Source organism: Pseudorca crassidens, chromosome 3 (assembly GCF_039906515.1).
Source record: "Pseudorca crassidens isolate mPseCra1 chromosome 3, mPseCra1.hap1, whole genome shotgun sequence".
Classification (NCBI taxonomy): domain Eukaryota; kingdom Metazoa; phylum Chordata; class Mammalia; order Artiodactyla; family Delphinidae; genus Pseudorca; species Pseudorca crassidens.
In genome coordinates, this window is record NC_090298.1 from 29,017,551 (window position 1) to 29,030,503 (window position 12,953).

Consider the following 12,953-nt stretch of genomic DNA (forward strand, 5'->3'; position numbering starts at 1 on the left):
CTTTCTTTTTTTTTAAGTAAAGTGTTCTCTTTTGAAAATTCTTCACATTCTTAGATGTGCTAAGGGAGAATATGACTACAGAAACTTTTGTTGTGTCTGTGCCTGGACCAGAGTTTTAGAAGAGTAATACCCTAATCCTGGAAACTTGGTATGGCAGTAGCAGAATCTTGTGAAAGCACCAAAGGTTGTGTTGGAATAAGGAACACCTTGTCTAGCCATCATTACCCGAGCACTGATTCCCCTTCCAGGGAGCTCAGACAACCCTAGAAGTTCATTGCCTAGTAGTAGGATGTGGCAAGAGGTGTGCCTAACAGTTGTTCAGCCAGTCAGTATACTAACAGCCCAAGCTAAAGACTAGGTAAGATCAGTAGTGATGTCTCTACATAAAACCCAAATTAGTTCAGTTTCAGAGGAAAAGTTGGTAAAGATCAACTGATATTCAAGAGGGCAGAGTCAAAAGCAATCCACACATGGGAATTCCCTGGTGGTCCAGTGGTTAGGACTCTGCGATTTCACTCCAGGGCCCCAGGTTCAGTCTCTGGTTAGGGAACTATGACCCCGCAAGCTGTGCAGTGTGGCCAAAAAAAAAAAAAAGCATTACACACACACACACATATATTGGCAGGTGTGGAGATATTTTATCTCATTTCAGGTTAACTTAATGTAATAAGTATGAAAATAGTAAATAACAGAAGAATGGGGACTTCATTTTGAAGATTCATTTTGAAGAGGCCGCTATAGCTGGTCCTGTATAAACACAGGGCACTGTTCCCTCCAGTACCTTCAGATTCTTTTCTCAAGCCTTGGGCAGTTTTTACACCTCTGTGTTAATCAGTACTCTGCTGAATACAGTTGTCCCTCGGTATCCGCGGGGGATTGGTTCTAGGACTTCCCACCCGCCCCCCTCACCAACACCAAAGTCTGCAGGTGCTCAAGTCCCTAGTATAAAATGTTGTAGTACAGTCGGCCCTCTGTATCTGCAGGTTCCCAGACTGCGGGCCAACCGCACTTGAAGGGGACGCACTGCAGATATAGATATTCTCTTTCTGTGCAGCTGTCTCTCTTCTGTTACTCTGCCCTGAGAGTCTCCTGAGACTCTCAGCTCCGTATGCTCAATTCAGGGCGTCTGCTGAGCTCCACTTCCCTGCATCACAGCCTGGAGATGGTCTCAAAGCAGTAATCTGGGGCAATCATAGCGTTTATTTCACTTGCTTTCCCTCTCTCAGGGAACACTGTCCTTTGTTGCCTAATGTTCATTGTCATGAAGATCGTTCCAAATATATTTCGTCTACTTTTTCTTTTCTGGTTGTTTCATGTGGGAGGGCAAATCTGGTGCCTATAATTCCACCTTGATTGGATAGAGAGGTCAGCAATAAAATTTACAATGGAAAACTGCCTAAGAGTAAAGTTATGTAGCATGAGAATGCAATGCAAGTTTGGGACACGTACACTGATTTCATTTATATCTACCCATTTGGTTACAGCTATTTGGAAAATCCTGGTGGAAACCACTGTGGGTTTTAGGTAGGCATGCTGTCCATTTTCAGGCCTGTTACTTTGGTTTTCCACAGCCACATATGGTAGTGGAAGCTTCAGTGAAGTGGAATGATACAGGTACAGCACTAGGGGGACAGAGCCTTCGATTCAGACTCCTTCCTCCTTGGAAGGGAACCAGGAGGAAGAGTAGTACAGGCATCTGAAATGTCAACCTGTGACATCTCAGTTCCACTGGTGCTCTCCTGAGTTTGGTTTATAATGAAGGTGCTTGTTATTTGATTCTCTTTAAACTGTTAGGCTTCTCAACTCGCCTACAGTGTCTGATGATTCAAATCCTCATATATGGAAAAGAGCACTGTAGAAGCAGAGACACAGAAAACCTCCTTAGCCTAATGCAGAGGTAAGTTCTGACCCTGATCATCAACCAGGTCTTCAGTGTGGATATATGGATAGCATGGCCTCACCCAGCTTCATTCATTTAGGGGTGATTCACCTTGTTATTCTTGTTAGTAAGGCAAAATGCCAGCCTGTACTATGCATCTGGCCAAATCCTAAACTGGAGGTACCTAGTCAATTTCTAGTAGTCTCTCAGAACCCGATGTTACAGGGGTCTGCTGCAATATTATTTAGTATTTATGTCTCTTTCAATGCTGAGCATTATAACCAAGTCCTACAAGACTGTTTCAGCTAACAGCTTGTGATAGATACAAACTGGGTTTATAACAAAGCAAGTGAAGGAATTCCCTGGCAGTCCAGTGGTTAGGACTCCATGCTTTCACTGGTGAGAGCCTGGGTTCCATCCCTGGTGGGGGAACTAAGATCCCACAAGCCGGGGGCACGACCAGAAAAAAAAGTAAGTGAATACATTAAGCTTACTTTTCTTGCTAAACATACAAAATCTAAGTCCCTAAACATAAGGCAACTTTTGGGGGGAAACAGTTGTCTCCAAAGTTAAAAATAAAAGAGCCTCTTCAGATTCTTCTTAAAAAATGTTTCAGCCAAAGAAGAGTGTTTTGTGTAGACCTGCCCCCTTCTTGACCCTTGGCATATCATCGCTGTTTGTTCATCTCAGAATGATATTGATCCTGAACTGTTCTCTTTTGTTGAGTGTATACTAAATCCCTAAAACTGAGCTAGCTCCTATTCATAAAGTATTTAATTTTTACAAATACCCTACACGATAGCTCTCGTTTGACAGAAGGGGGCCTGATGTTCTATAAAAGAACATGCCTAAATTCACTTAAGTCTTGGAGGTTTGGACCCAAGCAAGTGTGACTCTGAAGGCCATGTGCTTTCCCCTTAGAGCCCTCTAACAAAGAGGGGTGTCATTATGTGGTGAGAGTTAGGACTCTGATTGCACTTCACTGGAGGTGCCTCACCGTTAGTACTTTCTCACTACGCTGGCCAGGTGGGAGACCAGATGAGCACAGAGAATACATCAGCCCATCCTGTCCCCATCCACCTCAGTCAGAGCCACACCTAGAGGAGGCCCAACAGCAGACTGTCTCCTGTTTGATCTTACCCAGGAGAGAATGTTCTCTAGCCTCTCTCAGTGATGCCCACGGTAGGAGGGTATATGGGGAACTTTGCCCTCTGCCTGCTGGTGTACATGAAAGTATGTTTTCTTAGTCAGTAACCATAACAGTATTAATAATAACTATAAGGTAGAACTTCTTCCAATCCCCTGATATTGTAACATACATGTATTATTTCTGATTCATAAATAACCCTATTCGGTAGGTATTTTATCTTACATGTTCAGGTGATGAAACTGAGACTCAGAAAGTTTGAATATCTTGTTTAAAGTCATCTAGCCAGTAAGTGTGGTAAGATTTGAACCCAGGACTGTCGTAGTTCAAAAATACACGGCCTTTCACTACATAATAGGGATTCTGACTTTTGAGGAATTTGAGACTGTATATGGGGACACCTAATCAGCAGGCAAGTCCCCAGAACCTCGTTTTACATATGGGGGAACTGAGGACAGATATGTTCAAGTTGAATTACCCCAGAGGAGGCAGAGCTGGGATGTGAACCCAGGTCTCTCTAGCTCTGGAACGTGCTCTCCGTGGGCAGCGTAGCTTACTCTCTGACGGCAGGCTGTCTGGATTTTAAATCAGGCTCTCTGACCTAGGTGAGCTTACTTAACCTCTCTCAGCACCTTTATTCATCAGTGAAATAACAGTACCTTCCTCAAAAAGTGGATTTTCTGAGAAATAATAAGATCACATATAATACAGCACTTAGATCAGGGCCTGACAGGTCTTTAGTACTCAATATATGTTGGCATAAGAATAAAATAAGAAGAATTATCTTTCTGAGATGCTGGAGATAATAGAATGTTTCGATAAGAAGCTTCTATATATCACGCTATTACTATTTTATATTAAGAGTGATGGGTAAAAAGTATATATTACTGGAGTCAGCCCTGTCATCTTAAACCTGCCTCTGCCACTTAATAAGTATATGACTTTGGAAAAATCACCTAACCTCTGAGGCTTGGTTTCTCCATCACTAAAATGCAAATAATAGCATATGACATAGAGTTGTTTTGAGTTTTCGATAAAATAACATATATAACATTCATAGGCCAGTGCCTGGCAGAATATGTACTCAATGAATGTTAGCAAAACACATTTCCTTCCCCCTTCTTCTACAGTACATGCCTTTTGCTTCCAGGGTAATAGGTCAGAATATTTGAAATCCTAATTGTGATTGATCGTTGGGCAGTATTACAATATGTTTGTATGTTTGAGAATTAGATTGAGAATTTGAATCTTTGAACATATCTAAAGTACATTTTGTACACTGAAGGTAATAATAATGAAAGTAAAAGTACAAAACATGTAACTTCAGACAAGAAATGCATGTGTCCTCAAAACTGGAACAAAGTTCTACTCAGCTTGTATTTAAAAAGAGAAACTTCAGAATAGCTGGAGTGAATCCATTTCCTCAGTAGCTTGAGGTTGCTTTTCCCTCGAGTTTTTTTTTTTTTTACTGTTCCTGCTTCCTTGTCCATGATTTGAAAAGAATGATAGGAGGAGGAGAAATTAGGAAGCATTGGTATAACCCAATTCAGGCCCCAGGTAGTATGAGTTTCTTTTGGTTCTTGGAGGCTAATTCTTCTCTCTAAATGACAGTGAGACGTAGACCTACCAAGAAAGCACATGTAAGGGGAAAAGAAGAGTCTTTTGAAGGACTCTGCTGTAGCAGAAGTCCAGTCAGTAAGATGTGAGTCCTGAAACAAGCTCATATCTCATTCCTCAAGAATTGCTGAGCAAAGCCATAGGCGTGGCTGCCAAAGCCCAGATGTCAAACACCACCACCACCACCACCAAACAAAAAACCCCACAAAAAACCCAGTACAGGAACTGTTCTCTTGGCTTGAGCATCTTGCTGGAATAATCAACCCCAGATGTCCTGGAACTCTGCTAGTTTCCTGATGTGCTCTTGTGCTTTCTACCCCACCTCCTCTGGAAACCCAGTGACAACATTCTCCGAACTTTCATTGCCAAGAGCCCAAATTCTTGGCTTTTGAAGCCTCTGCAAAGAAGTGAAAGCAGAACTGGCCCCATGAAATAGGAGTTGGTTTCCAAGGTTAAATGTTAGTTGCAAGAGCCTCAAATAAGATTTCAGTGTAAAGAAAAGGCACAGAAAGTCTCAGATTTGGAAGTAAACTTTGAGATTGTTTAGTCTTTTACCTAAATCACAAATGGACTTCAGTTTTAATCATTTACGTATCGAGCTCCCTGCAAACTCTAGAAATACTAAGATGTTTAAGATATAGTCCTTTCAAGAAAACAGACACACATGACCAGATTACAAGTTAGTCTGTAATAAAGCTTTAATAGAAATATAAACAGAGGACAAGTAATAAATTGTAGGGCTGGAAATGTAGGGGGAGACAGTGTGTACGCAACAGGCAGGTGGCTGGGTCTTCAAAGAAAAGTAAAACATCAACAGGTAGAAAAGCCAGAGGAGGGCATTTCAAGCAGCACAAACAACAGCACAGTGGCCTGGAGAGACTTGGTATTTCTGAGAAGCAAGCGGCCTTGAGTTGTTGTAGCTGGAGGTACCTGAGTAGGAACGTGCTGGAGATGAGTTTGGAAAGATAAATTGGGGTCAGATTATGGAATGTTTTATGTGCTATGCTGGTGAGTTTAGAATTTATTCAGTAGACAGAAGGTAACTATCAAAGGGTTTTGAGCAGGTTGTGCCACGATCAGTTACTGGCTTTGAAACATGAACTGTCAGCCATGGGAAGGATAGATGGGACCTGAGGAGACCGTAGAAGTAGGGAAACCACTTAGGAGGCAGATGCAATAGTGCAAGGGAGAGATGTTGAGAGCCTTAATTATCTAAAACCATAGTAGAAGGCACATGGAGGTTGGATTGAGAACAATTTGGAGTCTCAAATTGGCAAGACCTTAGAGCTGATTAGATGTGAGGTGTAATGGAGGCAGGGGCCCATTCAAAGGTGGCTTTGAAGTTTCTAGCTTGAGCAACTGAGTGAATGGGAGCATACTGGCAACAGGAGGTCATCTTGGAGGATGGCTAGGAGGTCTGAGGAAGATGAAACATTTTGGATATGTTAAATTTGAGGTACCCAGAATACGTCCACTTGGCAATGTCTAATAGGCTGTATGGACCAGAAATTCGAGATACATTAGAAGTTAAAGAAATGGATAAGAAATCCATGGAATATGTGTATGTTAAACAAGAAAACGTAGGTAAGAACTTTGGAGAACGTTTCCACTTATTTTGGAGAGAACATATGTGGTGTTTTTGAATCAAAATAGAGAGGGCTCAAGTGTGAGCTTTTCCACTTACAGTGAGACTGTATCTTCCTTTCTTCATCTAATGAAATACAAACAATAAGATTCTATTTTAAAGGCTTTATTTAATGTATGGCACATACTAAGCGTCTGTGAAATGTTAATTATTGTAATTATTATTATTGTATTATCTAGGGGTCATTCAGAAGGAGGACTGGGAAGGAGACTCACGAGGAGTCTTTAGAGAATTGGAAGAGTCAGGAAAAAATAGAAAGGAACTCATAGGAGGAGAAAGTTTCAGAGAAGGGAATGGTCATTATCAATGTCACAAAAGACATGAAGGGGCAGTTCAAAGAGGGAATGCAAATGTCCAATAAACACAAAACAGGATTTCCAATCTCATACAGAATTTACGAATTCAAAAACTGAAATACCATTTTCAACCTACTGTATTTGTGTTAATGAAAAATACAGGTCATATAAACCCAGCTCTGTCAAAGGTATGGGGAGATCAGCCCTCCCAGTACTCTGGTATGGAACTGTTGGTTGATATATATATATCCACAGGTGACCAGCTAGAGTTTTATATATCTCTATATACATATATATGTATATCTATATCTATGTATCTTCCTTGTAGATCTGTCTATTGTAGGAAAACTGGTACATGTTAATGGTCCATATAATATGGTCATTCAAAAGCATGAAGTAGAGCTTTGAAGAGTCATGGAAAAATATTCTAGATATATTATTAGAGGTAAAAACACACAAATAGATATTAGTATTATATATAGTATAACCCATAAATATATGTAACTATATAATTAAGGAGGGTAACAGTAATCTCTGGGGTATGGAATTATGGGGTCCTTTCAACTTGTGTTGAAATAATGTATATTATTTGACTTTTTTTTTAAACAACAAATATGTATTATACCTCTGATAATAAAAGAGAATAAAAATTTAAAAAGAGTATCACATACATGTCAAATATTGAGACAATATAATGTAGTGTTAAGAGAATGGACTAGAGCCAGATGCCTGAGTTACAATCAGTTTATTTATTAGCTGGGTGAGCTTGTCACAAGTCACTTTATTTCTGTTTTCTCACCTATAAAATGGGGATAATAATACCTACTTCATAAATGAGTTAATGAGCTAGTGTAAGTAAAACTCCTCAGAAAGATGCCTGACACACAGTATGTGCTAATTAGAAGTGATGATGATAATGATGACTAATAAGAAGCCATACAGGCAAATAGAAAATCATCACTGACATGAGAGTGAGCTGTACTGGTGGAACAGATTTTTAAGATTACTGTTTGTCCAGTACCTGTTTAAACACCTCCTCAAATCAGGAACTCACTCATTACCTGTCCAGGTGGCCCTTTCCATTACTGGACAGTTCTAGCTGTTAGAATACAGTAGTCAAGGTCATGGACTTTAGAGTCAGACAGACCTGTGTTTGAATCCAGGCTCCTCTACTTTCTGTGTGCCGTAGGGCAAGTTATCCTAAGCCTCAGGTTTCTCTAATGAGGATTAGAATAGCGTCTATAGTGTGGAAAGATAATAAAGAGTAAATGAGATTGTTCACATAAAGCACTTCGCATGGTATTTGGTATATGGTAAGTGCTCTATAGGTATTAGCTATTTTTGCATCTGTAGCCAGTCACCCAGACTTACGGGAAGTATGAAGGCGTGGCGCATTAGCTTCGTCTTTGTCCTTGTTAGACGCCTCTAGGACAGCTGCATGCTGAAAACTTATTTTGGTATAACTTTTGATAGGTCTTAAGCTGTAGGAGACAATAGAAGGAGCAAGGAAAACCATCCTTTTCTTTTTACAGGAGGGGGAAGAGGGAAGGTGCCTCAATGCCCATTAACCTATTAGTGATCTACTGTCTTCTTAGTCATATGAACAAAAATAGCCTTTTCTGGGCTGAGGGGCTGGGGAGAGAAAGCCAAAGAAAAGTAGGGTGGAAAAGGAGGATTTGGGGTGATTATTTCCAGAGAGAACTGCAGTTAAGTAGGAGAACAGGTGATACACTCAGTAAATTTTGTGTCAGCCAAACCAGTCTTGGGCAGGACCTCAGTGATGAAATTTATGACCCGTAAGCTAGATTGTTTCCAGGCTGCTGCACTCATATTCTTTCCTATCACTAGTAAATATTCTAACACTGCCTCTACAAAATTGAAAGAGAAAATATTTGCCAAACCTTCGTGTATGAGGGGGTGAGGAGCAAAATCTGCTCTAATATCCAGGTGCCACGGGGCAGTGGCTTTTCCAAATCAGGACTCTAGGAATGGCGGGCAACACTGGGGCAGACAGAGGAGTGAACATTTAGGAGCATTTAGCTCCCCCCCCGCCCGCCAGGGTCTCACTGAAGGGGAACAGAGGCTGCTAAGCCACAAAGAGCCAGCTCAGGGTACCTGGTCTTCAGCAGGAGAACAAGCATATTTTACCTCCTGGGCCCACTCTGCTAGTGGTTTCCTGGAGTGATGCTTGAAGTTCCAGAGCAAAAGGCTGGGTTTGGTGGAGCTGGGTTTATTATTGTCTGTCGTGGGGCATGGGTGGGGGAAGAGCTAAACTTCTGCCACAAATTTGCTATTCATGCCCAAAGAGCCGTATACCTTGAGTCAAGGCACCTTGTGTGTGAGTCCCACCTCTGCTATGAAATAGCAATGTAACCTTAAGTTGCTTAAACATTCTGAGCCTCTTTCCTCAACATTCCTTCAACACATTTATCTGGTGAGCTCCTACTAAGTGCTAGGTGCAGTTAGAGCTGCAGGTGGTAATACGATAAATAAAACACGGCCATTACTCTTAAGGAGACAACAATCTAGTGCAAGAGACAAATATGAAAAATAATGAAAATGTGAAATATAGATTCTCTAGTAGAAGTCTCAATGCACTCAGAGCAGCAAGGGGAGAGAATCTAAGAAGGCTGGAGAAGACTTCATAGACAGGGTTACATCTGAGTTGTTTCTTGAAGAGCGAATAACAGTTCATCCAGCAGGAGGAGACATTACAGGAAGAAGGTACTCTATGCAGAAGCACAGAGGCATGACAGAGGGCAGTGTATGAAAGAATGGTAGGCTACTGTACCAGGCAGCACTTTCTAAAGGGTATTTCAATGTTGAGTCCAAGGGATGGAGGAAGAAAGGCTCTGTGAAAGAACTGAGTTTAGGAAGAAACCAAACTGAATTAAACAAAGTGACACAGGTTTACTTCCTGAAGGACTTCTCAGAACTTTTTTTTTTTTTTTGCGGTACGCAGGCCTCTCACTGTTGTGGCCTCTCCCGTTGCGGAGCACAGGCTCCGGACGCGCAGGCTCAGCGGCCATGGCTCACGGGCCCAGCCGCCCCGTGGCATGTGGGATCTTCCCTGACCGGGGAACGACCCCGCGTCCCCTGCATCGGCAGGCGGACTCTCAACCACTGCGCCACCAGGGAAGCCCACAAATTAATTTTAAAAAAGCCACTGTATTTATATTTACCTGAATTCTTTTTAAAATTGTCAGTGATTTAAATTTTGGCAAATAAAACGTTATTTAGAGCCATAGAGAAAATATCTTAGGTCTGGTTTTATTTAAAGCAAAAGGTATGTAGAGCACATGTTTGAACTGAGGGTACAGGAATACTTGTGGAGTTTGGTAAAGGATTTGGGCCCCACTTTAGGACATAAGTTCTTTCTGAACAATGACTATCTCACCAATGAACTATTTTATCTGATCATAGAAACATGACTTCAACACATCCCTATGAACTAATTTTTCTTTATGATTCATGGTGGTTACGAGCTCTAGCTCTGGAGACAGACAAGCCTGCTCAAATCCCAGAACCACCACTTTCTGGCTATGTGTAATCCTGGTGTTCTCATCCATAGGATGGGGATGAGAATAGTACCTATCTCTTGGTGATGCTGCGAAAATGAGATAATGTATGTAAAGTGGTTATCATGTAATAAATAAGTTATTTTCATATTTACTGAAACCTGGGCTTTGACTTCATTACCTTCCAGCTACGCCACTGGCAATGAAGGAAAATGAGATAGGGGCTAGTAACTGTGAAAAGCTACCACTACGCTGGTGTGGAAAACATTTTGCTGGTTAATATATCAAAAGTGAGCTAGAGCTTAGCCCCTGGAAACATAATATCATAGACGAGGCAGTCCGATATAATTACTTATATGCAAAGACGATGATATATACACTATGGAAGTCAGTGTTCTTTCAGTAACCAAAGGTTTCAGGCAAGGGGAATTGTGCCACCTTGTGGTGGGAGAGAACTAGGCCCAAGGCTGTTTTCAACTTGCTGTCCCTAGCAGAGATCCCTCTCTGATCTTTGCCCACCCTTGATTTTATGAGACCCCTGGGCAACTGACTTAATTGGTGCCTATTTCTTCTTCAAATTTGGAATCACAGTATCTCTTGGTTTACTGACAAGAAAGTTAAAGTGCCAGATAGCTTTCTGTATTTTATATGGTCCAGTAGTAGAGAATGAATCAGTCTTCAGTGTGACTTACATGTAAAAAAACCTCAAGTTGCTCATAAAATTTTGTAGCTGATATTTCTGTGGAACAATTTTTTTTTTTATTTTTCAAACAGGGGCTATGCAAACCACACTGTTGCAGGCTTGTGGTCTAAATAGGAGGTAACTGAAGAACACTTAATAGAAACCGGGTTTCTGGATCAGTCTTTTGGACCAGACTATTTCTAACTCTTGCCCAACTTCTCCAGTATTAAGAAAATGGAGTATGGAAATCTTAATGGCTGGAAATGGGGATATAAGATCCTCTTTTTAGCATTTACAGTGCCTCCGGGCTGTAAATCTCTGTGCTCAGGAGAAGAAATCACCTGAAAATCATGAACACTATAAAAGGCCCTACATTTGATAAAAATTTTCAGCTGTGATTAAAAGCAATCCAGGTATCTTAGATATCCTTGACCTGCCATCTGAATCAAGCAAAGGGTTCCCTGTTCTTTAGGGAGAAAACCCAAGACTCTAGTACCATTTTGGAGGCCTATTAGCAGAATCAGCATTTTAGGGGGATGGTCACACGGTGAAATAGTTGTCTCAGACTGAGGTCAGCCTTCTAGGTCAATAAGGCAGTGATTGGTGCTAGCAGGAGGGAGAGAAGGCAAGAACCAAGAAAAATGCACAAAGGGTTTTCTCCTTTCCTCTAGGTCTTCTGTTAACAGTAGAGAGAAAACCTCTACACAAGACAGCCAACAATAAAGCCAACATTAATAAAAAAAATTCTGGACCACAAAATATATTTACCAACACTGAGAGCAGTGGCAGATCAAAAGCAGAACAAAGGACTCTGGGAAAAAAAAAGATCCACTTAGCATTACAGGTAAAGCACCCAAGAGCCATTAGAAACCAGGATCCTGTAACCTGGGAGAAGAAATCTTTAGACACATGCTTTAAGTTAGTTTTTCATGTCACTAGGACTCATATTACCTTCCATTTCCCTTTTTCTAACTCTACTTTCATTCTTTTCAGTCCTTTTTAAGAAAATTCTGCAATACCTAAGTATTATAGTTTATTGGCAAACATTTAAATATACCATTTGTAAGAATTTTTAGCCATAACCTGTTTGAGGTCATTAAAACTGCTTTGTGAGGAAATATTTGATCTTCTGAAACACTGGCCTGATCCGGTTTACTGAAGTCAGAAAGGCCATTTTGATTCTTATAAATGAAAAAACCAGGGATACGAAAAATTGATTTGTTCAAGGTCAATCTGGTGATTATAAAGCAGACTTCCTGAATCACAGATGATTACTCTTTCCATCCCACTATGCTGCCCCCACCAAACTGGATTAAAAAGGCTCGTTTTAGGAAAGGAATGCTCACCAAGGTTGTTAAAAAAAATCCTGAGCCCCTGAACAAGTGTATATCTAGGAAACAGGCAATCTCGAATCATATTCCTTTGTGTACCCAGGGACAAAGGAGAAGTCAGATTCAAGTTTATATTATAAAAAGCTTTTATTTTCCCCTTTTCATCGCTCCTCAGTTACCTGAGCTGATTTAATAGAGCTCAAACACCTGTGTCTTTGGGGATCCGAATTTGTCTCTGACAGCATCTCTATCACTCACTCAGTGCTGCTAGAGCCACATCTTTGTTCTTCATTTAAGAAAGTATATTTTCATTTCAGTCATTTGTCCAGTGTGTAAATCCTAATAATCAGCCAGTACCCAAGGTATTAGCAGTGAGCAGTGTTCTGCTGTGGCAGGAGTACACACACACACCAGTTAATCCAGTGGCTTGCCCTTGGGCTGCTAGGCTTCCTCTCCTTCCTGGCTGCAGCCACTCTCCCTCAGCTGATTCCCAGAATGCTTTACGCTTGGCACTCAGGACTGAGGTCTCAGGTTGCAGCCCTGGCTGAAAGCACCTATATTCCATTGACCTTCTCTGCAGTGCTTATGAACTGGTCACCTAGTCGGTCACTGCAGATTTTAGCCCTGTCTGGAGATGGGACTGCTGCTGTTCTTGCCCAGAATACTCTGAATTGACTAAGGCAGCCTCAGGAGAGTTGCTTCCATTTTCGCATATCCAGTTAAAAATGGATTTTCAACATTAACTGTGATAAAAACGAATTATCAGAAAGAAGTGGCCATTCAGACTCCGTTTTTGGGTGGCACTAAAATTTTTAAAATTTTACTATTTCGTGAGACT

The 12,953-nt window shown here is 41.1% G+C and overlaps 1 protein-coding gene across 1 annotated transcript in view; it reads left to right on the forward strand.

Moving 5' to 3' along the window:
- The window catches only part of TTC23L (tetratricopeptide repeat domain 23 like), a 63,199-nt gene extending 51,352 nt beyond the window's left edge, over window positions 1-11,847 (forward strand). The window contains exon 11 of the mRNA XM_067730500.1: window positions 1,815-11,847. Coding sequence (XP_067586601.1) covers window positions 1,815-1,901 — 87 coding nt within the window. The 3' untranslated portion in view covers window positions 1,902-11,847. The remainder of the gene's footprint in view (window positions 1-1,814) is intronic.
- The last annotated feature ends 1,106 nt before the right edge of the window (window positions 11,848-12,953 follow it).